This window comes from Monocercomonoides exilis (genome assembly GCF_001643675.1).
Source record: "Monocercomonoides exilis strain PA203 chromosome Unknown scaffold27-1312184, whole genome shotgun sequence".
Classification (NCBI taxonomy): Eukaryota; Preaxostyla; order Oxymonadida; family Polymastigidae; genus Monocercomonoides; species Monocercomonoides exilis.
In genome coordinates this window covers 342,487-369,618 of record NW_027150572.1, presented here as the reverse complement: position 1 = coordinate 369,618, position 27,132 = coordinate 342,487, and the positions used below count along the sequence as shown (strand labels likewise).

The window sequence follows — 27,132 nt, the reverse complement described above, 5'->3', positions numbered from 1 at the left end:
GTGAAATTTTTGGCTCAACATTGTATCCAACATTGGGTACAGCATTGAATTCAATTTTGATATCTAATGGTACAATTGCTTCACCAAATATTGAAACAAATCAAATTGCAGGAATCGCTGTCGTTTGCCTCGTATTTTTTCTTTTTTTATACTTATTCATATTTTAAATTTATTAGAGCTTTGGCATTTCGTTCATTGTCATTTTTTTGTTATATATTGTGCTGCTGTTTGGGTTTTTTGTTTGGATTTTCGGCCAATGCTGTCAATGTTGTTGTTGTCCTGGTCAAGAACCAGTTTGCAACTGTTGCTGCTGGACAAAATCTGGACCAAAAAAATGTTGCAAAATTTGCACAAAGATAACTTTCGCAATATTGACAGTTTTAAGCGCGTATAATAAATATTTTTTGCTTTTTCGATATATTTCAATTTCACCTTAGCTTTTTTGTTATTGTTTTGGCCATAGCATTCTTCGAATTACCTGCGAAATTCAACTCCGTTCCCGAATCATTTCAAAATGTGGACAATCTTTTTTCAGGAGTGAAATCAGTTGTTACAGATGTGTCAGCATGTGTGCATAATTAAAGATGTCATAATAACATTATGTTTTCAAAATAATTAAATATTTTTTTTTTAAATAATGATAGTGCCAGATGATATCTCAACAACTGTTAAATCTCTCTTAAAAGCAGTAATAGATAATCTTCCTTTGCAAGCAGCTGATTCAGTTATTAGTACAGTTAATACGTCAATTTATGAAATTTCGAAGTTTGCACACTGATGTTTCCTTTTAAGTTTATTTCATGCTGAAAACTGGTTTTTATCATTTTCCCTTTTTCATTTAACAGTTGTGCAACAGATTTGAGTGATGCTATTACTGACATTGATAAATTACTTATGGATGGATTACATAGTAATCTTCAAGCTATTGATGAAGTTTTTATTAACGTTTGAGTCTCTCTTGATTGTGCAATATTTTATTTTTTTTTCTTCTTTTCTTTCTATTTCAGATCGAATGCGATTTTAATTCGACCCCTCCGACATGCTTTAACCAAACGACTGCTTTGTTGAATTTAACTGAACAGCATGCAGTTGCAGAAATTAAACGCATTCTTGATGAAAAACAAAGCAATGATGTGGATGGCGTAATCGGGAATATACAAACAAAAGCAGATGTATTGGGCACAACGGTTTCTGAAGATGTGCAACAGTTGACCGATGCAATTAACACATTGAAAGATGGACTAAACAGTTTGTGAGAGTTGGAACTTCTGTTGTTTTAAGATGAAATCTGCTATGAATTTTGTGGAATGAATTTGTGAAATTTCATTGAATTTTGTCTATGAACTTTTGTTGAAATGTTAAGTCTGATTTTGTAATTGGTGACTAACTTTTGCATTTTGTGAATATTCACATTTTCTACTTCTTTTTTGACTTGCAAATTTCTTTATGACTTATTATCTTGAATTTGCGATATAATCTTTCCTTTCTTTTATTTCTTTCCTCCGAAGATTTCTTTGAAAAGATAGCTAACATTACAGATTATGATATAACAACATATCTGGGAGATATAACAAGCCAACTGGATGCAGCCATTAACAGTAACATTAAACCAGACAATATCTCAGCAATGACGGAATCTCTCTCTAATTTGAATAATCTCACCTCTATCGTTGACAAAGAGATAGAATTGGTGCAAGAAAAGCTGTTCTGTAGCGGTGTGGATGGATATACTGGGCTGCCGTATCTCAGTGATCTGTCCTCACACACAGCACATTGTCAAAAAGTTGCAAACTTGACAAAAGAGCTTTACAGTTTTGTTAGTGGTGAACCCACCTTTCACAAACTGATCGTCACATTACAAGAAGTTACAGCCGGACACGGAAATGAGACACAGACGCTTATGGTTGCTGCAGAGGGATTAGAAGAAATACATACGAACATCGACAATTGCGGACTTGACTCATTCGCAACACTTTCTTCTTCATTTTTGAATGATCTTCCTTTGGAAAACATAACTGCTCCTGTTGATTACGCAAAGAATGCCGTGAATGGTTTGGAAGAGCAAGCAAACGATATGATAAGCACGCTCGACTCGACGCTGAAAGGCAAGCTGAGTTCTCTTTCTGAAATGAATAATCCATTGGGAGGGGTCGAGGAGAAGTACAACACAGCTGCTGAACCAGTCATCAAATATGTCGGTGCTGGCTCATACGCCATGGCTGCAATGTTCGTTCTTCTTGTTGTTTTGTATGTCGTCCAGCTTCTCTTCACGTTCTGCTGCCCCAAGCAGTGCTGCCTGTGCTGCTGCCAGTGTGTTGACTTTGCCTACTTCCTCATCTTCGGGCTGGTCATCTTGCTGTTTGGGATCCTCGGGTGTCTGCTGCGGGAGGCGTCGCGCTTTGTGTATGGCGGGGAGTTTCTGCAGTTCGCAAAGCAGAGTGGGCTAATGGAACAAGTGGCAGAGATGCTTCCGCTGAGCTCGTTGGACATGCAACCTGTGGCTGTGCTGGGGACGACGATTGACTTGAAGAGCATCATCGACCTCGATGCAGCTAAGCTGTATGGCATAATGGAGTTCTACTGGGTGGCAAATAGCGAAGCAGAAAACCCTCTGGCAACAATCGTGAGCAAGCTGAAAGACACCATCAACAGCCTGATTGACGGCATTGCTGACATTGAAAGCACAGGAATTGTTCCCTCAAACATTAAACTTGGGACAGAGACCAAAAGAATTGTCAGCACTGGAGCATCAGCTGTTAAGAACCATACAGACGGCGCCTTCGATTCAGTTAGCCAGCTGATTGCGCCTGACAGCATTTCAAAGACGATGTTTTCTGCGTTGGATGTGGTGTTCCTGGCACTGACGAATGTGATGATTCTGTTCTGGCTGTGCAGCTTCTGGCTGTCTATGTTTGTTATTCTGCATGTCTGCTGCTTGGGCTCAGGAAGGACATACTGGCCTCCTTACAAGGCACCCAAAGGAGGAGAAAAGGAGGAAGATGGCGATGAGGATGAAGAGAGCGAGAATGAAGGAAACAGCAACGAGAACGGAGAAGACGATGGGCTGACAGAGCACGAAAGAAGGAAAAAGAGGAGGAAAGAGCGAAGAGAGAGGAAGAAGCTGCAGGAGATGCAGATGCTTTCTATGCAGCTGGGCATTGCGCCTCAGGTTGCGACTGGAATAGGAATGGGGATGGGGATGGGGGCAGGGATGGAGATGGGAATGGGAATGGGCAGTGGAATGGGCATGGGAATAGGAATGGGCGCATTTGATAATCCAGCTGAAGTGTATCCAGTGCAGGGACAGATGGTTATGCCTTCTCCGAATGCACAGCCAATGGCAGCTTTCCCGTCTGAGCAGATGATGCCAGGGAACGGAATGTTTATGAGCGAATACACATAAAACTCCTGCATCTTTTTAATATTGCGACAAATTGGTCTGTTCAAACACTACATAGTTAATTCTCGATTGAATTCAAAGACAATTTCAAAGTTTAATCGATTCTTGAGTTGCATTGCTGTGATTTTCCTTTGTTGAATGCTTTTTTCATCGAAATTTGTAGTTATCATTTTGATATCTCATTTTTCTATATAAAATTACACTTGCTGCTTTCAATGCCTCATTTAGTGATAATTCCTTCGAAATGTTTGTTTGACTATTTTTAAGCTGCTCTTGTTTTTCTTTTTATAATCACTCTTATTCTGTTCACTATTGAGTTTGTAGTTAGTTTATTTCGTTAGTCTCAAAAATACATTAGAACAATTCTTCTTTTCTTGTTACGTGATGCACAAACATTTTTTCTTTTCTTTTTTCTTCTTTCTTTTTTTTCTTTCTTTTCCTTTTTTTTCTTTTCTTTTCTTTTCTTTTCTTTTCTTTTCTTTTCTTTTCTTTTCTTTTTTTTTTCTTTTCTTTTCTTTTCCTTTCTTTTCTTTTTTTTTTTTTTTTCTTTTCCTTTCTTTTCTTTTCCTTTCTTTTCTTTTCTTTTCCTTTCTTTTCCTTTCTTTTCTTTTTCTTTTTTTCTTTTCTTTTTTCTTTTATTACTTTGTTTATTCTTGTTGTTAAGCCAATATGACTTGCAGTCCGTTTTTTGAATTGTAGTTGAATTTGGCAATTTATTTTCTTTTAATTCATTTTATTTTTTATTCATAAATTTATTTCAACGTTTCACATTGTCTTATTTTTTTATTTTTTTAAATTGATTTATTATTATTATTATTATTATTTTATTTTATGTATTATTATTAGTCTTTTCTTTTATATTATTTTCCACATTATTTTTCATAATTTTATATTATTTTGATGTATTTCTCATCTGAAGAAGCCTTTTTTTGTTATTATTTTTGTACATCTTCATTTTTATTGAATAGTATTTTTAGAGACGCTTGATTTTTAATTTTTTTCCCACTTGTCCGTTATGCCAGTCAGCAAATATTAAAAAGGTATTTTTCTGAAAATTGAAGTGTTCTTTTGTTGGAATTTGCAACAAAATAAATCCAATAACTATCTTTGGATAAATAGAATATTTCGCATTGTCGGTAAAAATAAAAATATGAAATCGATTGAAAAATTGTTTTTTGGAACGTTTCACTGAAAATTTTATCTTTGTGATCATATGCTGCAGAAATTTGATTTTAATCTTTGTATTGATTCTTTAAAAACAAAAATAAAAATTCCTGAAAAAAGTTATTGCCAAATATTTGTTACAAAAAATGCGAAATAGCAACAAAATGTTTTGGTTGCCTTTATATTCTGACTTTTCACAATTGGATTTTTCGATTGGGATTATTTCATAACCATCATATAATATTTCTGATTGATGATAATTGTATTTTTGTTCCTTTTTTTCAAAAATACATGCAATTCATCGGCTTTACAAGGTTGCCATAATGAAGAAGTTGATATAGATAAACTTTTGGATGAAATGACATTGGATGAAATGATTGGACAGCTTAATCTTGTCCCAGGAAACGATGTCGTTACAGGGCCAGGAAATCTCCTGCAAGTGAATGCAGATGTTCAAGAAGGCAAAGTAGGCGCTTTTTTAAACATTGTTGGAGTCTCTAAAATAAAAGCAATGCAGAAATTGGCAGTTACACAATCAAGAATGAAGATTCCTCTTCTTTTTGGTCTTGATGTCATCCACGGATACCGCACGATTTTTCCAATTCCATTGGCAATGTCTTGCACTTGGAACACGGAGGTTATCAGAAAAGTGGCTCGAATTTCTGCAGTTGAAGCTACTGCAGATGGAGTGTCATGGAATTACAGTCCAATGGTTGATATAGGAAGAGATCCAAGATGGGGAAGAATTGCCGAAGGATCCGGAGAAGATCCATACCTTGGTTCACGAATTGCGGAAGCAATGGTTGAAAGCTATCAAGATAATGATGATAAAGAAGGGCTCAAAGGAAAAGATACATTATTGGCATGCGTCAAGCATTTTGCACTTTATGGAGCAGCAGAGGCCGGAAGAGATTATAACACTGTAGACATGAGTCGCATAAAGATGTTTAATGAATATTTCCCTCCATACAAAGCAGCTATTGATGCTGGAGTTCAGACTGTTATGGCAGCTTTTAATACGGTGGATGAAGTTCCCTGCCATTGCAACAAATATTTATTAACCGACGTTCTGAGGCAAAAATGGGGATTCCAAGGCTTTGTTGTTTCTGATTACACAGGGATCTACGAAATGATAGCGCATGGAATGGGAGATCTGCAAGAAGTGGGCATCAAATCCTTGAATTCAGGTGTTGATATGGACATGTGCAGCAAGTCGTTTGTAACAACTCTGAGGAAATCTGTAGAAGAAGGGAAAGTCGCAAAAGAAGCTATACGAACAGCTGCGAAAAGGGTACTTGAAGCAAAGAAAAAATTGGGATTGTTTGAAGATCCTTTCAAATACTGCGATGAAAGTCGATATGCAAAGGATGTTTTCACAAAAGAGCATCGAAAGTTTGCACGAGAAGTTGCAGCAGAATCGATCGTGCTTTTGAAGAATGAGCCCATCAGCTGGGATAACAGCAAATGGATGAATAGCGAGGATAACATTTCATTTGAAATTCGAGATGGTTCATCAGATTTTCACAATAGAAAGAAAATAGATTTTAAATCAGAAATCACATATACGAAAAAGCAAGAAGAACTTCAAGAATCTACTCAAAGACCCATACTCCCTCTCCAAAAGGAGAAAATCAGAAAAATTGCCGTTATTGGACCAATGGCGGATGCAAAGTTGAATATGGGAGGAACTTGGTGCCCGACAGCGGAGCAAGAAAAAATGGTGACTCTTTTGGAAGGTCTGAAGTCTGTCTTCAATGAAGATGGCCTTTCCATTGATGCAAACAGCAAGGTTGCATATGCAAGAGGGTGCAATATTGACGCATCGGAGGAGATGGAAGAGAAATATACTCAATTCGGAAAAATTCTGTTTCGAGATCAAAGGCCAAAAGAGGTTATCCTGGAGGAGGCAATGAAAATAGCATCTGATAAAGATGTAGATGTAATTATAGGGGCGTTCGGAGAATCTGCTGAGATGTCTGGGGAATGCTCGTCAAGAACAGATATCTCAATACCACAAATACAGCGAGATACAATTGAATCACTATTAACGCTCAAAAAGCCCATGGTTCTTGTTTTGTTTGCAGGAAGGCCACTAACTTTAGAATGGGAAAGCGAACATCTGAGCTCAATTCTTTATGCGTGGTTTGGTGGAACAGAATCCGGCCATGCAATTTGTGATGTTCTTTTTGGGGTAACTTCTCCAAGCGGGAAGCTCACAATGTCTTTTCCTCGGTCTGTTGGTCAAATACCAATATATTATGCACACAAAAACACAGGAAGGCCTGCTACTCAGCCGAAGTTTGCGAAATTCACTTCTGCTTACTTGGATTCGCCCAACGATCCTTTGTTTCCGTTTGGTTATGGACTATCTTACACAACTTTTGAGTACTCGGAAATTAAATTGTCTTCTCATTTTCTTCTGAGGAAGGCTGGAACAAACATTAATGAAAATGGAACAGATGTCTTCTTGAATGAGGAAGAAAAGAGAAATGCTGGAACTTCATTGACAGCGACTGTTACAGTTGAAAACAAAGGAAACATAACAGGAAAAGAAGTTATACAGTTGTATATTCGAGACTTGGTGGGAAGTATAAGCCGTCCCTTGAAGGAGCTTAAAGGATTTGAGAAAATAGAACTGAAACCTGGTGAAAAACGCAGCATTTCATTTGAAATTTCTGAAGATACGCTGAAATTCTATAATTCGGAATTAGACTATGTTTCGGAGCCAGGAAAGTTTGAAATATACATCGGAGGGGATAGTGTGACTGTTAAAAAAGAATTATTTTATCTGTTGTAGTTATTCGTTATGAAATAATATAGATTTGATTTATTTGAGCACTTGCCAAGTATTATTTATGTGTGTTGGTGCTTGTTTATCAATTGCATTAAATGATATTATTTTTATCTTTTCAAATATGTTTTATTTTATTTTATTTTATTTTATTTTATTTCATTTCATTTTGAATATAGTTCATTTTAATTTTCATTTTGAATTTTTCTTGACCTATTTTTATAAGAGTTTAACTGCAATAACTGTCATTTTGTTTTTTTCTTCCTGATATTGTTTGATTGTGATGAATAAGCCTATTGTTGGTAAGACTAACATAAAACTCGTCTTCCGTTGTTTGAAGGATATGAAGTTGTTTAAAAACAGCAGCTAATTTTTGAAGTTGAAAATTTGTTCCTGATAACACTTTTGATTCATCAAAGCTTTGACAACTTCTATTATGTTGTTATCATTAATCTTTTTGATTGAACTTTTGTTTTTTGAAGTCTGACTTTATCAAAAATCAGGAGTGTGGCAAAAATGTTTGTGGAAATGGGATTCTCATTTGATCATCGCAAAGACTTGATATTCTGTGAATCATCTTTCCTTGGCACTCATCGTTCAATCGCAGGTGGTTTGTTGATGTTCATTTTTAAGCAGTTTCTTTTTATATTATTGTTATCATTTTAAAAAAAATTCTATTTTTTATTTATTTATTTAGGGTGATTTATAAACCCGAACATTTTTATAAACCCGGTTATTTTTTTTGTTCATTGAAACAGAATAAATACAACATAAAAATATAAAAAGCATACATTTATTTATTTATTTAACAATTTTATGGCAGTACAAAAATTTTTTTGTTTCAATTTTTGTTTTTGATGAAGATCAATGGAATTTTTAATTTATTTTTGATCATTTGTTTTGCTCATTTTTAACCAACTCTCTTTTTCTGTCAATTTTTAGGTATAATGTCATAAAACATACATAATGAAGTTTTTTTATTCGAAATGTTTTATCTTTTTATCTATTTTTTCTGTTGTTTTTTTCATTTCATCATTTTTGACAAAAAATATGAAAAAATGAAAATTACCGAGCTGATATTTTATTTAAAGGATTATACATAACTATATCGTGTAAAAAAGATAATAATGCATTTGTAATCTTAATAATTAGTCATTTTAAATTAAATTGAACGAAAAATGAACATTTTTATCATTTTCAATATTTGATATGTGTAATGAATGCAACAACATTTCACAAAATATTAACACGGTAAATACTTTATGCATTCCTTTTTCTTTTCATGAGCATCATTTTTAATATGCTAAAAATATTGTACAACTTATAATTTTCATTTTTTCATATTTTTTGTCAAAAATGATGAAATGAAAAAAACAACAGAAAAAATAGATAAAAAGATAAAACATTTCGAATAAAAAAACTTCATTATGTATGTTTTATGACATTATACCTAAAAATTGACAGAAAAAGAGAGTTGGTTAAAAATGAGCAAAACAAATGATCAAAAATAAATTAAAAATTCCATTGATCTTCATCAAAAACAAAAATTGAAACAAAAAAATTTTTGTACTGCCATAAAATTGTTAAATAAATAAATAAATGTATGCTTTTTATATTTTTATGTTGTATTTATTCTGTTTCAATGAACAAAAAAAATAACCGGGTTTATAAAAATGTTCGGGTTTATAAATCACCCTATTTATTTTTGATTATTCATTTTTAATATTTTATTTCCAATTTTTCCTGAAAATATATTTTTTTTTTAATGTTAGATTTAGATCACCCTTGAATGCTGATAATAACTATTGCTGTTATTCTGGAAAAGAACATTTATTGTGAATGCGAATCTAATTTGAATTGGAAGGAAGAAAAAGTGAATTTCAGCGATCAAACAATCCGCTGTGAATTTGAATGCGAAAATACAATACACTTTTTACAATTGTTTCAAGGTTTGTTTTGATATTTTTTATAGAATTTTAATTTGCATTATATTTTAGAAACTCAAACTGCGATTCATGTTGTTTCATATAACAGTTCAATGAGTTTTAATGCGATTACTATCATTCACATTACCAATAGAAGCTTTCTTTCATCACGTGATTCACCAGAAATCAGGTTTCATTCCTGCATCATGAGCGTGGAAAATCCACAACAGAGCAGCTTCATCAGCATTCGCTCCACAGTGCTGATTCTGAATAATCTGACAATGCTGCTTCACCCTCCAGGACACACCATCCAGCCGCTGATCGATCCATCTTTGCAAAGTCTGAGCAGAAAGACTGCATATTCAATGCTGTCTGTTTCCTCATCATCGTTTTCATCATTTTCACTGGAAGAATCTTTGCCGTTCTTTTCATCAAACACTCTGGAGCACCTCCACATCAGTAATACACACTTTTCCAACATTTCGCTGTCTCCTTCGGCTGGTCCTCAAAATGAAAAGCATGCTGCTTCATGTTCTGCATCCACAATGCTGGCTGAACTGTCCATGTTTGAATGTGTCGAAAATGCACTGCATGGCAGCCTTTTTGAAAGCATCTGCAGGAAAGGAGGCTTTGCTTTTCTGAATTGTTCTTTTCACAAATGCAATCGGCAAAGAGAGCTAATCACAGAAAGAACCGACACATCTTCCTCAAATGTTTCTTTATTCAGTGATGTGGACTTTGTCATGGCTAGAACTCATCAAGGATCTGGTGGAGCAATTTTTCATTCAGCAAATAATTCACTGATCATTGAAAGGTGTAGCTTCAAGCATTGCTCAAGTTCTTCAAGTGGAGGAGCAATATATTCTGCAATAAAACAAACCGTCAATCTCATAAGTTCAAATTTCTCTTTTTGTGAATCAGGGTATTTTGGAGGATGTTGTATTATATATAAAGTTGTTTCAATGGTTATTGATAGTTGTCTATTTGAAAATAGCTCAGACGTGATGGGTGGAGGAGCAATCAATCATCATACAAGTAATGAAGGTGACATTATTGATCAATGCAATTTTCAAAATTGTGGATCCAATGGAACTGATGAAGGTGGTGGAGGAATTGATATAGGAAATAACTGTAAAACTACTTTATGTGATTGTTTATTTGCGAATCTCGCATCTGCGTTATTTGGCGGTGGAATAGCAATACACACTGCAGATGATCAAAAATCTCTATGTCAACTCCTCTTTTGTTTATTCCGAAACAACACTTCCGAATCAGATGAAGGACACGATATTCATGTTGCAAGCAATGTGATGTTATTGTTCAATGAGACATCGCTCGAGACTTGCCGAACATTCACCAACAAAGAACGGAGAGTGGTGGTGGTTGATGTCGAGTGCGATGGCTGGCTGCGGCGCATGAACTATCCGATTTATGTGAGCAGTGCCAGTGGAAGCGGAGAAGGGATGTGCGGTTGGGCAGAAAGAAAGTGCAAAACAATTGCCGTTGCGCTCGAAATGCCGCTGTGGGGGATCGGAGCAGATGACGAGCCTATTGTGCAGCTGGAGTCTGAAAGCCTGGGCGAATGTCCGCTTGTGGTTGAGAGGATAAAAGTGCTGGTGAAGGGCGTTTCAAACGAGCTGACTATCATCAGCAAAGACATCACTGCATCGCCTTTGCCACTGCAACAGCCGTTGATAAGTGTGGCTGGTGGTGAGTTGAGATGGACAACTTCTTCATTTGTGCATGATCCGTCGATATCCTCTGAATGCCCTCTTGCACAGATCACTTCATCAGGAGTTTTTGTTCTTGAGGAATGCATAATCGCACCAGGAGGCGCACAATCAGCAGCTTCTGCCAGGTTCGAATCTCCCTTAATCCTTGTTGCATCTACTGGAAAACTGAATCTGTTAAGCACCAAAATTGCGGGATTCTCATTTGTGGATGCAGCTGCAATTTCAGTGGAGGGAGGATCCACAGTGTGCGCAAATGCGACATTTTCAGAGATTGTGAGAAGCTCAGGAAGTGGAGCAGCAATTCATGACTCGCTTCAGAGCGCATGCACACTGGATCTGGACAACACTTCGCTGGAAAATTGCGGATGCAGCAGCAATGATGGAGGGGGGATCTGGGCAAGCCTTGGAGAAGGGAGCTCCATGGAAATTGGAAAGAGTTCACTGGCACTGTTCTCACAATGCACAGTTCCCAAGGAAGGACCTGCTTGCAGGGGTGGAGGGTTGTATGTAACTGTCTCTGGGGAAGATGCAAAATTCAAGTTCCAGCACGTTGACTTTCAGTTGTGCGATGGGTGGAAAGGCAGAAACATGTTTGTGAGCGCTCCGCGTCTGAGCACAGTAATTAGCAGAAATTCGATTGCCTTTGGTGCAGATAGCATGGAGGATGACGATCTGATGGGATACGAAGACGGATTTGGCACAGAGCCAGTTCCGCTGAAAGCCTTCCTGATTGAATTTGGAGGAAAAGGGTATGTTGGGGGAGAAAAAAGCCGCGACTTCAGAGGATGTGGCAGTAAAGAGTATCCATGCTGTTCAGTTCAGTACACAGGACTGCTGCACTTTGAAAACACAAAAAGAATAATCGTGCTGAACAGCGGATTTGTCTGGAATGATGCAGTGGAGATGACTGGCCCAGCATGGGACATAGGGTGTACGGCACAGGAAAAGATCAGAGTTGGAGCATCACGAGCTGCAAATGCAGAAGCTATGATTACTGTAAAAGTCAATACGGACATTACAAACGTGATGTTTGCTGTGCCCGGCAGATTGTCGCCTTCGGACTCGTCAAGCAACGCAGTGCTGATCCAGGGGCTGAACGGAACACTGAAGCTGTCTCTTTGCGGGATACAAATGGATCAGCAAACAGAAGCTGTGAGCTATGGGCTGATTTGCATGAAGGGCGGGGCATTGGAGTGCATTCAATTCAATGCAGCGGGATTGCGCATGAGCGGAGTCAGCCTGTTTGTAATCGAGAATACGTGTGCCAGTGCAAGACTGGACAAGTTGTCGCTCACAAACACAACCACAACAGCAGAGACTGGACTGATTGAGGCAAAAACATGGAGCAGCGTAGAACTGAGGAATTCGACACTTGCTTGGCAAGACGGAGCGTTATGCTGCCACTTTGTAAAGATGAGCGACAGCGGAGCGGTTGATGCGAGCAGAAGTGCAGTTGTGCAGCTTGCGAATAACACAGCCAGCAACATGATACTTGAAAGAAGCGGAGGATGCGTCGTCGAGGGGGTTGTGAAGTGCGGAAGCACGCTGATTGTTGTTGGAGGAGTGTTTGAGAACTGCACCAGCATCGACGGGAATGGCGGTGGGATGAGCGTGAAGCTGGAGAGCGGCTCGTCGATGCAGCTGGGGAATGCTGAGTGTGCTGTGGAGCTGAGAAAATGCGAGGCCCAGGAAAGGGATGCGGAGGGGTCGGGAAATGGAGGCGGGGTATTCATTGAAATGATTGGCAATGCAGAAGATATATTGCTGGAATCTGCCCTGTTCAACAACTGTGTTGCCGCAAGGGGCAATAATGTGTTTGTTGTTGCTGCGGACTTGTCGAGACTTATTTCTCCTGAAAGAGTGAAAATGGAAGTGAACTTGAGGGATATGAGGGGATTGAGCGGGTTTGAGAGGAGCACCACAAACGAGCAGTATGCAATTCCTCTGGTAGTGTATCTGTGGGATAACTTCAGCGGGTGTGGATTTGCGGATGAGGAGAGTGGAAGCGACTTTAGTGCCTGCGGGTTTGAGCAGGCACCGTGCAAGACACTTGATTACGAGATACTTCTTCGGCGCACAAAACAGTTTTCTTCCACATCCTCTCTTCCGCTCTTCTCGCTTTGTGTTTCCTCAAGGTCTTATCTGAACGCAGCAGTGGCATTACACGAACTCAATCCATCAAGCTCAGCGTCTGCACTCCCTTTTCCACACACTTGGCATTTGAACTTTCTCAATGGCAATGCATCTTCTGGATCGGAGTTTTCATTGATTGGAAGCACAGGAGATTCGGCTGTGGCTGTGAACAATTCCCTTGGGGGAGAGGAAAATGCCGCTATCACTTCGTCAATTGAGCTGACTGTGCGAAATCTACAAATCATCCTTCCAATTGTGCAAACAGGAAGCAGAGCATGCATCATCTCTTCGAGTAAAATACTGCACATCGACAAATGCACATTCAGCGCAGGTGAAGGACACAGACTCGGATGCTTCTTGCTCGAAATAGTTAATGGCAGCTTTGATGGGAAAGATGTAGTGTTTGGCTCGAGCTCGTCTGCCGTCGATCTGACTTGCAAAGAATCAGCTGTCATGATAAGTCCATTGAGTGCAGCTTCTTTCATCAACTGCACATTCAGGAGCGTGCTCCACGCAGATGGAAACTCTTCCTGCATTTCTGTCAAAGAAGGAGAAGAGGATGGAGAAGAAGAAGAAGAAACAGCAATTGAGATCGAAGACTGCACATTCGACGGTTGCAGCGTTTGCGCTGGAAGCGGCGTTGGAGGAGGGATCATGACAGCAAAAGGAAACCGTCAGAGGCTTTGGATAACCAATACTTCTTTGTGGAGATGCTCAGTGCCAAGCGACTCAGCGAGTGGCAGGGGATTAGGGGGCGGACTGTTTGTCTCGTGTTGGGGCGCATCTTCCTTCAGGCTCGCCACTGTATCATTTTCAGAATGCAATGCATGGAGAGGGAAGAACATGTTTGTAAGCTCGGACAACCTAAGTGAGAGAGTCACGAGGGAGTCAATGAACATTGTGATAGATGTTGAGATAGAGGAGACACCAGACTTCGACGAGTTTTGCGGCTATGAGAATGAAGCCACTTCAACCGCTATTCCGTTGGTGCTGTTTTTGCGAGATCCTCCACAACCTGTGCTCATTGGCGGAGATTCTGCGGAGGAATGTCGGGTGTGTGGATACATAGACTTTCCCTGTCCGTCGATTCCTTATGCTGTGGCGAACAGATTCAAAGAAGGAAAAGCAATCCTCAGGCTTCTCGAATCCTTCGCATTTCGCGATCATCTTGCTCTCAAAACACAAGAAATGTTCATCGACACAGCAGAAGAAAGACACAAGATCGCAGTGAATTCTGGAGGAAGCGGAGAAGGAATCGGCTTGATTGAGACCGGAAATGCGATCACATTCAATAGCATCACTTTTCTCCTTCCTCCTTCGCTGTCGACGAGAGAAGTGCTCCTTTTATGCTCAAGCTCCACTTGCATTGTGAACGGCTGCTCGGCTGAAATGAAAAAAGCAGGGCAGCAGCCATTGTTCGGGCTGTTTGCAGTTGGAGGGGGAAAATTGGTTGTGATGGATTTCGAAGTGAGCAACATGTTGTTTGGATCTGAATATCTGATATCTGTCCGGAGCATCGGAAGAAGCTCCGAGGCACAACTGAGCAATGTGCACTGGGAGGGAGTGCAGAAAAGCGGCACAAGAGGGCTGATAGAAGTCGGACCAGGGTGCATCCTAAAAGTTGAAAAGAGCGGATTTGGAAATGCAGAGGAAGTGAGCTGCTGCATGATTGAGGCGAACGGGAAGGCAGATGTGACAATATTAGACACACTGTTTAATGGAGTCACTCGCGGAACAGGAAAAGGAGCAGCATTCAGCGGGAATTTCGATGAAGGCGGGTCAGCCACTTTTAGAAACAACACATTTGACAGATGCAAGTGCGCTGCAGAACTGACAGGAGGAGCAATATATGCAAATGTGGAATCAAGAGGGCAGTTGATATTCGACAACAACACCGTGAGTTCGTGCGAGGTGCCAACAGTCGAAGGACTGGGAGGTGGGCTGTATGTGAAACTGGGAGCCATGGATACCCACTACTCCATGATGAACGATAACTTCGGGCAGAACAAGGCATATCTGGGAAGAGATGTGTTCATGGTGTGTCCTTCGCCCCGCAACATGATCGATATAGCGCATTGGGAAGGATCTGCAGTTGAAGGGCAGGATAGCAGCACGCTATGGACTGCAGACAGCGACGTTTCGGCGCAGATCAGCGAAACTATTTTGAGGTTTCTATTTCCCCCCAAAACTGACATCGTGTTCGTGATGGCAGGAGGGTCCAATGAAAGCGATTGTGGAGACGACCTAAAGCCATGTGGCGATCTGTATGAAGGCTTTAGAAAAATGGACGAGTCAAAAATGTTTCTGCACATCAACGATTCAGGCAGGATCAGCAAGAAAATGGAAAGGGATAATGCTCCCCTGACGTTGAGAGGCAGCCAAGCAGAAAGATCGATTCTTTATGTGGAGCCAGGTGGCTGTCTGACTCAGACTCGCTGTGATTCTTCGACAAGCATGACTGTCACCAATCTGATCATAATGCTGCCAACATCCAGTTCTGTTGATGCTGTGATAAGTGGGAGTGCAGGAAAAATATTTATTACGAAGTGTGTAATCCAGCTGGCAGCAGGCACCACAAACGAGGAGTCGGCATGCACAACGATGTGGATTGCCAAAGGCTGTGGCAGTAGCATCCGCTTCGACAATGTGTCTGTGCCAGACATCGTCTTTTCAGGAAAAGGAGGAATTGCTGTGGTAGATGGTGGAGAGCTGATCGTTTCTCACTTGACCGCTTTGGATGTATCGGCACATGGCCAGGAGCATGGATTGATACAGGCAGTCAATGCAAAGAATGTGAAAGTCGAATATTCTGAAGTGGCTGTCTGCTCATCATCTGAAGGGCCATTTATTAGCATAACTAGGGTTCATGCAACAGAAATATCAGGGAATTGTTCCTTCAGATGCTGCGGCAATGGGGCTGAGAATGGAGAAGGCGGGTTTATGCTGTGCAAGCTGGATAACAAAGAATACTTGAAAATGCGAAATACATCGATTTCTGGGTGCAGTGTGGATCAAAGCAGCGGAAAAGGAGGAGGCCTGCTATTAAGCTTGGGAAATAACTCAAACAGCAATTTTTCTCTGGAAAGCATTTCATTTGCCGGAAATAGCGGGAAGTATGGTCGAGATGTATTTGTTGAATGCAAAGCATTGAACGAGAGTATTGCTTCCAGCCGATTTGTGTCGATTGCTGGGGACAGAGAAAATGGGAAAGCCGATATGGCCGGAACAGATTCGGACCTATTTCGCGGAAAAGTGGTGGATCTGGATTTGCTGTTGACGCAGTATTGCTCGAGCGAAATCTGTGTGTCTTCAGAAGGTTTGGATGTGCTGGGATGTGGAAAGAAGGAGATGGCATGCCACACGTTCTGGAGAGGCGTGCAGAATATGGAAAGAGATTCTCTTTTGAAAGTCTTGGAGATCAGAGACGAGGCATGCTTGGCTGATTATCATAACCTCTCAACGTTTGTTTTGGAGCATGAGAAACAGGAATCGTCGATCGCTGAGCTTGCGAGGGTAATTGTAATGGATGGAGTTGAAGCAAACAGCAGGAAATGCGTCCTTCTGAACGAGTTGTCGCTGATCATCAGGAGGATAGAGTTTGTTATCCCTCCGATTATTTCAGATGATATTAATGCACTTCTGCTCAGCGAGGCGCCAGCTGAGATAATAACGATGGATGCGTGCTCATTTTCGACAGCAAGTGCTGAATCAGTTGGATACCATGTGCTTGAGACAAGATCAGGAAAAAGTGAGATCGTCAATACGACAATCATTAACATGGCTTTTGCGGTTTCTCCTTTCAACTTATTGGCAGATACCTATTTTGAGGGAGGTTTATATGAAAATGTCAGTTCTTCCAAGTGTGGTGCTGGCGGAGTTCAGATGGTTATGTTGGATGCGCTTGATGAATTTGTCATGACGAACACAACAGGCAGAAACTGCAGCTGCTCGATGGCAAGCGGAAGAGGGGGTTTTTTGTATTTGGATTGTAACGAAAGCGCATCATCAACCCCATTTAGCTTGCATGTCGTCGATTTTAGTGAAAACAACGCAAATGTTGGGAAGAATATGTTTCTTGTCTCGTCTGACTTGAATGCAACTGTGACCAATGCAAGCTTTGATTTTTTGTGGGGGCCAAGCAGCGCAGACGGCGAGCTGTATGTGGGGAAAGACATGGTGTTCGACGAATGCGATTTATTCAAGTTTCTTGTTGATTACCGTTCATCAACAATTCATATATCTGATAAAGGTCATGATTTTGCTCGCTGTGGAAGCTCTGAGGAGCCTTGCTTGTCGTTATGGCAAGGAATCGCGCACTGTGCTGGAGAGGTAGTTTCAAAAGCATTAATCATTGAAGGTTCGGCAGAAGTCAATGATTCATACAACATGACTAATTATGCGTTTTCCTCTGGTACAGACGATACAGAGGAAAAGGAATATTCTTCTCTGATATTTGACAAAAAGAGTTCGAGAGAAGGCGAAACTTTTATAGAGAACTCAGGAGAATTGAAGTTTGGGCTGATAAAATTTGTGCTAACGGAAGACTTTGATAATGAGATAAAAGCAGTGATAAATCATGCAAAGGGGAGACTTGAGCTGAGCAATTGCTTGTTGCAGTCGAGAAAGGAAAACGGAAATCACAGGCAAGGATTTGTTGCGGCAAAGCAGGGCTCGGTGAAAGTTCATTCCCTTTCAATAGAAAGCGTGAATATGATATATTCTGTCTTTACGATAACATCAGGATGCGAGTGTGCGCTAAAGAGCCTTCAAATGCACTCGTGCAGCATTGAAAGCGGGAGCGTGCTGATGGAGATAGAAGAATCCGCCAGTCAAAATGAAGAGAAGAAAACACACATCTCTTTGGACGAATCGTATTTTGCACTATGTGCCGCTCATCAAAACGGGCCGAGCATTATATGCTGCCGCGGAAGAAGCATAACGACTCTTGCGATCAACAGCTCATGCTTTGATGGGTGTAAAGCTCTGAGCTCAGAGAAAGGAGGCGCTGTATTCTTTGAGTTGAACGAAAGGGGATCGCTTGAGATGAAGCAGTCAAATGTGTTTCAGTGCGGATGCTCGCCCGAGACTGGAAAAGGAGGAGGCATTTATGTGAAATCACAGCTGTTTGGGGAGCTGAACTTTATTTTTGACAAGTGCAAATTTTCCGGAAACAGCGGATGGAAAGGAAGAGACATATTTGTGGAGTGCATCGAGATCTCGAAGCAGGTGAACGACACTCAGTTCAAGATGGATTTGAGGGAAAACGAGTACAACAGAAGCAATGCTATCTTCGGGATCGATATTGCAAATGAAGCGCCTATTGATCTGTTTGACTTCATATCAACGCTGCTGCAAAGCACAATATTTGTCTCTTCTTCTGCAAGCAGGTGCGGCAATAATGGGCGGCAATGTGGCACTTTTTCTCGCCCATGCAAAAGTGTGAATTATGGGCTGGGCCATCTTATTGCTGATTACGAATGCAGATTACTTGTGGATCTGGAAAGCGTGGTAGACGGGATGATGGAACTGTCAGACATGATACTGAAATCTTTGGCGCAATCCATTGCGTGTGTAAGGATTGAGATAGGAACGGCTCGGCAAGGAGATCCAGCAATCAGGATTGGCGGAAATGTGATTGTTGAGAACATAGGATTTATCTTTGCAAGATCTCTTGTTTCTGGTTGTGATATCCTATTTCTTGTAGAAGATGCGGCTTTGTCGATGGAGTCGTGCGAAGTGTGCTCAAGCAAGACTGAGGGCACAGCACATACAGTACCTTGCGTTCTTCGATGCACAGCAGGTTCAATAAAAATGGCAAAGTCTGCAATAACGAAAATAAGAGGGACACGCCTGATTGAGCTGTTCAATTCGACAATGGAACTGAAAGAAGTTGACATCATAGATGCTGAAGCAAGCAAATGCTTCTTTGTTCTGGACAGCTCGGACATTGTTCTGAAAGATGCAACACTTCACGATCTGCGCATTGATGATGGCTCGGTTTTCTGTTCAAGCAGCAGCACTTTGGGGAATATTCTGTCAATGGGTATTTCAGTATTTCAGAACATTACTCGCCCATCGTTTGGAGCTTCATTAGCTGAACTTGAAAACGAAAAAACGAAAATAAGCATGGTGAACTGCTCGATTTACGAATGCACAATAGATGATGTTACAGGATCTTCAATCGAAGTGCGATCCAGCAAAAGTGTCGAATTTGAGAGTTGCACTTTTGCTGGGGCAAGAGATGAGATATCTCATGAATTACCAAAATTAGAGGGCATTTGCCAATGGAATGAATCGATGCTTGCGTTTTGGAAGTGCATAACCTTGATAAAAGACACAACAATATGCAACTCTTCGCGAGGGGGAGTGTATGTCTCCGACGGAGCAATGACAATTGAGAAGGGAGAATTCACGGAAAACAATCCACTCGTCAGTGGATATCCATCGATGCGTAGAAATGTTGCTTGTTCAGGCAGTGGCACTGTGAATGTGGTGAGCTTGAAAGGAGGAGATGGGGTGAAGGATAATTCATCGTTATGGATGTTGAATGAAGGGTGCAGTTTTGAAGGGATTGTTTCTGAGAGAGCATCATCATTTTTTATTCCTGTGCTGGAAAGCGTTGAAGCAAAAGATGCAACAGATAGAATGAAGCTGATATTCAAAGGAATGCTTCTTGTTCCGTGCAATCTGTCATTCACAGTTGTGAAGAGGAAGGGAGAAGAAAAAGAGATTGAACATTATGATTTTGATACAAGTGGATTCTTGTCAGAAAGAGAAGCAGAAGGGAGCGTGGCAAAAGATCTCATCAGCAATTGTGGGAATGAGATAGAAGTGAGTGTTTCTGTTTTGTTTGGGAATGCAGAATCTCCTTCATCAACCAACTCTTTCATTCTGAAAAATGCAAGCGAAACAAAACAAAAAGATGATGAAAGAATTTCTGAAGGAGGGAAAGAAGGAAAATCATCGTGGGCATTGATTGTGATTGTGATATTTGCTGTGCTGTTCTTGGTTGTTCTTGTTGCATCGATCGTGGCAACTATTCGATGGAGAAGGGCAAAAGAAGAAGCGAAAAAATACAAGGAGATTGTTGATGACACAATAAAGAAGGATCCGAAGGCATTTGAGATGGTGACGATGGAGATGTCACCGGAGGAGCAGTGGAGAAGAGCAGAGAGGGAAGCTGAGAAGAAGAACGATGAGAGGATGAAGAAGAGAATATTTGACACGAATATGGAACACTCGGAGTCTTCAGAGCATCTTCTATCTGAGAGTGGCTCCACTGAATATATTTTGGGGAGAGATTCAGACAAGATTCCTCAATGGATGCTGGAGAAGGTTGATGAGGAAGAATCAAGAAAGAGAACACCTTCGCCATCCATCTCATCCACTTCAACAACAGACACATCAGACACAGAATCCACATTTGTTCGTAGAGAGGATCTGTGTCCAACCACCTCATCCATGTCGAACTTGGTGGATGCGATGGCATGCTCATCCCCTCATGAGAAGCTGATTGTGGATCTGAGGGATTCGCTGTTCATGTTGCTGCATGGGAGGAACGAGAAGAAGGAGATGGCGATAGGCACGTTGAAGGAGAGGGAGATGACAGCTGCGCAGATCCTGTTCTGGGTGGCGAATGGGGCGCTCCACGCCTTTGAGGACGAGGAAGATGGCCTCCCCTCTTTGGCCAATCTGAGCCCGCACATTGTGCTCTTCTCCGAGCACATGGTCATCTGCATTGCCCTCCACTCCGACTGCTCCTCAGACTCAGATTCATCATCCGTCTCTTCATTGACCATTGTTTCTTCGTCCTCCAACATTTCGGTGCTGAGCGAGAGATTCACCGACTCGCCTCCTCCTTCGTCAGCGTTTGAGGATGAAGATAACTTCAAAAAGGAGTGTCTGAGGTGGAAGGCGCCTGAATTGCAGATGAACAAGAAGATGGAGGCAACAGAGAAGTCGGTGGCGTTCTCGATCGGGATGATGCTGTGGGAGTGCTTGACATTGACTATTCCCTTTGGCGAATATGAGGCTGTGATTGCTGGAGATAAGATTGCGAATGGAGAGAGGCCTGACCTGAGAAGGCTGGAAGGGAACTCATACGAGAATGTTGTTCGGGCGAGCCTGTCGGGAGCAGCAGGAGAGCGGCCGACGTTGAGCGAGCTGCGGCGAGAGTTTGTTGGGCACTTTGGGGGAAAGGCAGCGATGGTGACGATGTCGGATGCAATCGAGTTGTGCGGGTCGGGGGAAGAAGGCGAGAGTGCAACAAAGTCTGTGGCAAATTCTGGAGAGAGCAGCAGAATGAGCAGCAGAAGGAGTGGTAGAAGGAGCGACAGAGAAGCAAGAGGCGCAGCAGAGAAGGGGCAGAATGAAGAGGCAGTGTGACTTTGGAAGGAATGGGTGGGAACGGACAAATTCCAGGAAATGAAATTCTCTTAATTTATCCAAAAAAACAAATCTTGATGCGATTTATTTTTTTATTTTTGAGTTTCTTTCTTTTCACATCTTTTGCAATAATTATTTTTGAATTCAATTTATTTTATACTCTTTTAAAGCTTTATATATCAGCATGTTGTAAATATATCAAACAAACCAAGCACTCAACCTCAACAAAAAAATCAAAAATTTCAATAAGATGTAAAAGATGTTAAAGAAAATAAATATATATTTTTAAATGTGATCCAACTTTCAAAAAGCAGGAACTGTTTTGTTCATCAGCTTTTCTGTGAATATGCGAGCAATGATTTGCACTTTCAACTCATTTCGCTCAAAAGCACTTAGGCTATCTTCGGTTTTTTTCAATCGTTCAATTAACTCTAAATCTCTCTTGATATAGAAGTTTTGAATATCTTTTCCTTTCGCTTCGGGCATCGAAGATGCAGCAGTCTCTGCCTCCTCAAAAATATTTGAAGCCTTATCTTTAATGCTTTCTGGGACTTCTGGATTGTTTGGAAAAACTATTTGACAGGTGGGTGATTTGTCGTCGATTTTGGAGAACATGTGGATTTCTGATACTCTCATCAATAGCCTCGATGTTGATGTTATAAATGCATGAGTCCAGTGAGTGAAATCAGAAAGGCGAGGAGATTCAAATACAACGGGTATCTAAATAATAAGTAGTTGGTTATCAAATGTTTTTTGATAATATGAAATTTCGTAATTTTGAAATATTAATTAAAATGCAACAAAACGCATTAAACCTTTAATTCTTCGAGAATTTCCACAAAAAGATTACGGATGGATCCTGGAAGAACCCCATCCTGTGCTGTTACAGCCACCCCATCGTCTCTGATGCAAAAAAAGTTACTTGAATGTCCTTCAAGAACTCCTCTATTTTGCCAACGCGAAGGAAGTTCGAATTGTTTCACATCACCACCTGCAGATTGAATTTCGCTATCTTTTTCTTTCGATTCAGTGCATTCATCACTTTCTTTTTTATTCTCTTCTGTTTGTTGAAGAAGCAAAATTTCCTCTGCACAGTTTGACATAAACTGCTGCGCCTGCTTTCTGTCAGCAATCCACTGGCTATCCTTCGCTATTGCACCTGTTCCTGGTCGTCGTGAAGGACCCTCTCTAATTTCGCAAATGCATCCTGTTGAAGACAGAACAGATGCTGTATTAGCGCTTATCATCGGGGTAACTGGATGTGGTGATGGAGTTGGTTGGGCTGATTCAACAGATGGCGAAGAGGAAGATGATGATGAATTTGAAGATGTTGGATTTTCTTCTTGCTCATGTTGAGGGGAAAGCAATACAGTTTGTTGATAAATTTTTTTATGAACTGAATCAGATGTTAACGAAGGAAGTTTTGAATTCAAGCAAGTAACAAGAGGACATATAAATCCAATGAGTCGAGGTTCCTATTTGTGATTATGTTACAAATTTTAATTGATAAATGGTAAGACGGGGGAAAACATAAAGAGCGATGTGAAAAAACACATTAGATCCAAACTGGTGCTCCAGTGTCATGATTAATTGCGCTGTTCATAAGTATGTACACTCTCAATTCTCTTTCAAAAGTGCGTCCATCTCTATTGAAGACTTCTATCTTTTCAGGAATCTGCTTTGGATTTCCGTTTATTTCAAAAAACGCTTTCAATCCAATTTTTGCAATCGATAAGACTTCCATCCTACAAATAGAAAAACGGAACATAAAATGAAAAACCATCTAAAATACAACCTTACATGAGCTTCTTGAAAAAGATATGTTGAAGGAGCTTCAAGGTCTTCAGTGAAATCTTTCCGCAAAATTCTAAATGATGAACCTTTTTCGAACTGATCAAATCTCTTCAAATAATATACTAAGTCATACAAAGTCTTTTAACATGAAAATCTAAATCAAAAATCTGCGTCTGATGTAATGTTCTCATTGTTGTATATGGTCCACTGAATTTTTTTTGAAATTTTTTGATTGAAAAAATAAAATGAGTAAAAAAGAATTTTTCATCGAAAAAACAAAATAAAGCAAAAATACTTATCGAATTTGGAAAAAAGCTCATCAAAATGGATATTTCCCACAGGAAAAGGAACTCCATCGATGACTTGAATGTTTTGTATCATGAAATACAAGAATTTCAAATCAACTATTTTTGTAAAGGGTCAATTTATTTGCAACGAATAACAAATTCTCACTCATTAAGAATAACACTATTCAGTTCATCGCTTTCTTTCATTAAAGTATTTTTTATTATTGAAATTATAAATTGAAGCTATTTGATTCCCAAGCATATTTTTTATTATTTTCAACACATAAAAAATTTTCAAAAAATCACAAAAATATCAAAAAGGTAAAGCGATATAAATAAAAAGAATATAAATTTAAACGGATAAAAAATTTTGCTAATGGTAAGTTATTCTCAGTACATATTTTATTTTTATTTGAGATGGGTTGAACACGACATATTCGCTATGTGATCTGCTACCTTGTGAACGTTTAACCTTGCCCAATGGTATTTTCAAGCCTGGTGCGAGTGTCTTGAGATCCGCTGGGTCTGGGACAGAGGTGCCCGAGACCAGGACTGAGTCGCATCCAGGCTTAGGCCCATAGCCCCAAGCCTGCCCCGAAGTGTCGACGACCCCAAGAGCCACTTCGCAGACAAGAAGGTGCAAAAAATCCTCTTTGCCGAGCTTGCAGCAGTATTGCAGCGACTTCTCAGCCAAGTCTGCAAAGAAGATGCCAAACAGCCCTTGCGCCAGCTGGTTCCCTGGCGGCGCAAACGACTGCGACGAACGCAGCCCCGACGAGAGAATGCTCAGAATGCTCGCAGTTGCTGTGCCGTGCCAGAGGTACATTCGGTTGCTGTTCGTCTCCCATGGCTTGAATCTTGTGTCTTCGTCCGGGCGGGTGATGGCAAAGATCGACTTGATCGGGTAAGTTGAATGGGCGCTCCCGCGTGTGTTCAGGTAATACTCTGAGATCATCACATAGCGCGGGTCATCTGCGTTCAGCGGCTCGACAATCGTGTTCAGCGAGCGGAGAATAGCGCCAGTCAGAGACTCGCCATACACTGGCGGTGCATTGACCCTCCGAAACGAGTCAATCGCGCCTGAGAGTGGAATGATGCTCGCGAGCTTTCCATTCACAAGGCAGGCAGCATTTGATGGCGTTATTTCTTTCCCTGGAACAGGCGGAAGAAGCGTGTTGTACTCGTCACATAGCTCCTTAAGCGATGCCAGCTCCCATCCAGGTGCCCTCCCTTCCTGCTCGACACTGCCTGGTGTTGATGAAGAAGAAGCAGACGATGATGACGATGCTGATGCTGATTCCGAAGACGATGATGGTAATAAGGGAAGCGCAGTATTTGTAACATTCCTTGGAACGGTTGTATCAATAAATGTCTTTTTATTAAGAACGTTTTTCATATCCAGCAAAATTGAATAAGCCGCAGAAAAATGCCATGGAGATAGTTCGTTCAAAGGTAAAACGCTGAAATTAATTCCACATTCAGCAAGTCGAGAAGAAAAAAGTGATGGCTTGGAAATGCTTTCGATAAAATCACTCACCTCTTTGTTCTTTGATGCTCCAGCACCTGCCCATAGTCGAGACGGATCTTGCACTTCCTCAAGTACTCCATCTTCATTGAGTGCTTTAACTTTCAAGGGAAAGGCATATCCAGTTGTGCATAGAAATTCTTCGCGGAATGCTTGCTTCGCTTCGTTCATTGTTAAGTATACATTAAATCGTGATAAGTATCCTAATTTTAAGAGCATATCTTTGTATTTTGAAGATGAACCGCTTGAAGCATTTAGCATAAGTTGCATCATTTTAAAATCTCCACTCCAGCGATGCCATAAGTAATATGGTGAATCTTGGTTATGTTGCAGTAATTGAATCAAATGGAAAGCAAAATCATCATTTTTGCCATCACGTGCAACTGTCGCGCTCCAAGCTGGTCCCCCAGGTTCTTGAAGAACATGAGTCATTGAATGCATGTGACAAAAGGAGTCAACTTCAACAGTTCCTTTTCCAAGTTTAATATAATGAGGCAATTCTGTAATTGGAGGAGTAATGCCTAAATCTTCATCGCTTGAACTTTCAGAAGATGAGGCCATATCTTGCATGCTTTTTCCTTTGTTATGAAATTCTTCAAGAGACTTTGCAAGAACTTGCATCAAAATGGGATCATCTTAATAAAAAAATAAATTTTTGTATTTTATGAAGAACTGAAAAAGTTATCATTATTATCTAAAACCTTCATCTATTTCCCTTGCTTCACATGTCACATCCTCAAAACATGATTTTTGTGACATTATAACAAATAAAAAGAGAATAATGAAAGAAAATTTCTTAAAATATTTATTACTCCAATTGATCGATTGTTTGTTTTCGATAAATGATTGGAAGCATTTTATGAACATATCAATTCGAACAGATACTTTTGACAAAAATGATACATCTTGAAAAATATTTTTTAGTGGATTTCTTTTTATTTTTCATTACTTTTTTCGGTTTTATCTCAAAAAAAAATTGAAATTCAATTTGTTGGTCAATAATAAGGAGGGAGGATGATTGATAAATTAATGTCATTTTTTACATCATTCAGTTTGCCATAACTTTGTTGTTCCAATTAAATGCGATTATTATTAGCAAGCAATAAGGAATTGAGATAATTTTTCAAAAAGAAAAAATTAATAAATAAATACTTAATCGGAGGAGATATAAAATGAACACTGATAAAAGGTTTGTATTTGAAAAATAAGCGAATAAGGATGAATAAGATGATGAAAATGATAAATTATGATAAAGGAAAGTGAAAATGGAAATTTTTAAATCGATAATACATTACACGGAAAAATAACCGCGGAAATTATTGTGATTTAAAAATTCGTGCTTCTAGATGTTTGCAAATTGATTGTTTCGAATGTCATGGTGAGGTATGAATTGAACAAGAAAAAATTAATTCTGTTCGCATTATAAATGATTCATTCAATTCATCTCCGATCGAATAAATTAAGGAGGAAGGAGTTCGTTATCATGATTCATTGGGAGTTTAGATCAGTTGAAGACAGCTTTGGAAACAAAATAAGTTATCAAAGAAGAAGTTAACAGCTTAACACTCTAAATGTTTCATGGCCAGGAGGTAAAGTCAAAGAAAATAAAAATAGATAAAACGAGTGTGTGTTTGACTGCATTTTCACTTCATGCTCGGTTACAAATTAAAATGGTGGAGGCATGTATCGTGCAAATATTCCAATCACACAATTCAAAATGAGGAGCATTCAGTTTATCTCATGTTCAGCAACTACATATGGAGGAGGATTTTATTTTGATCCAAACAAGCTAACAGCACAAAATCATATTATTTATTGTTATTTTCTGTTCTTCCATGAATGCAAATGCAGAACAACCTCCACTCCATATGGACATGATGTTGAATATGTTGATGCTTATAATGTCTATTTAAATTCAGGAAATCCGTTTAAAGAATGTTACACAACAAACACAGATGGTCAGAGAGTATGTTATGGATATAATTTATCGAATTC

The 27,132-nt window shown here is 39.9% G+C and overlaps 4 protein-coding genes across 4 annotated transcripts; 3 read left to right on the top strand and 1 right to left on the bottom strand.

Annotated features, from left to right (window-relative positions):
* Positions 1-894: 894 nt before the first annotated feature.
* On the top strand, positions 895-3,403 carry MONOS_2894 (uncharacterized protein; the record flags this gene model as incomplete). Its single annotated transcript, XM_067872848.1, has 3 exons — positions 895-945; positions 1,008-1,248; positions 1,509-3,403. The coding sequence occupies 3 exons, from the start codon at positions 895-897 to the stop codon at positions 3,401-3,403; spliced, it is 2,187 nt and encodes a 728-aa protein (XP_067725931.1).
* Positions 3,404-3,931: 528 nt separating this feature from the next.
* MONOS_2893 (beta-glucosidase) lies at positions 3,932-7,925 on the top strand. Its single transcript, XM_067872847.1, has one exon. The coding sequence runs from the start codon at positions 4,818-4,820 to the stop codon at positions 7,359-7,361; it is 2,544 nt and encodes an 847-aa protein (XP_067725930.1). The 5' UTR covers positions 3,932-4,817; the 3' UTR covers positions 7,362-7,925.
* Positions 7,926-9,486: 1,561 nt separating this feature from the next.
* Positions 9,487-21,531, top strand: MONOS_2892 (uncharacterized protein; the record flags this gene model as incomplete). The annotated part of the gene is made up of 3 exons (XM_067872846.1): positions 9,487-9,845; positions 9,954-10,094; positions 10,275-21,531. 3 exons carry the CDS (start codon positions 9,487-9,489, stop codon positions 21,529-21,531), a joined length of 11,757 nt encoding a protein of 3,918 aa, XP_067725929.1.
* A 162-nt stretch (positions 21,532-21,693) lies between these two features.
* MONOS_2891 (putative parp) lies at positions 21,694-25,896 on the bottom strand (the record flags this gene model as incomplete). The annotated part of the gene is made up of 8 exons (XM_067872845.1): positions 21,694-22,251; positions 22,347-23,006; positions 23,099-23,276; positions 23,327-23,384; positions 23,459-23,532; positions 23,621-23,687; positions 24,069-25,772; positions 25,839-25,896. 8 exons carry the CDS (start codon positions 25,894-25,896, stop codon positions 21,835-21,837), a joined length of 3,216 nt encoding a protein of 1,071 aa, XP_067725928.1. The 3' UTR covers positions 21,694-21,834.
* Between the last annotated feature and the right edge of the window lie 1,236 nt (positions 25,897-27,132).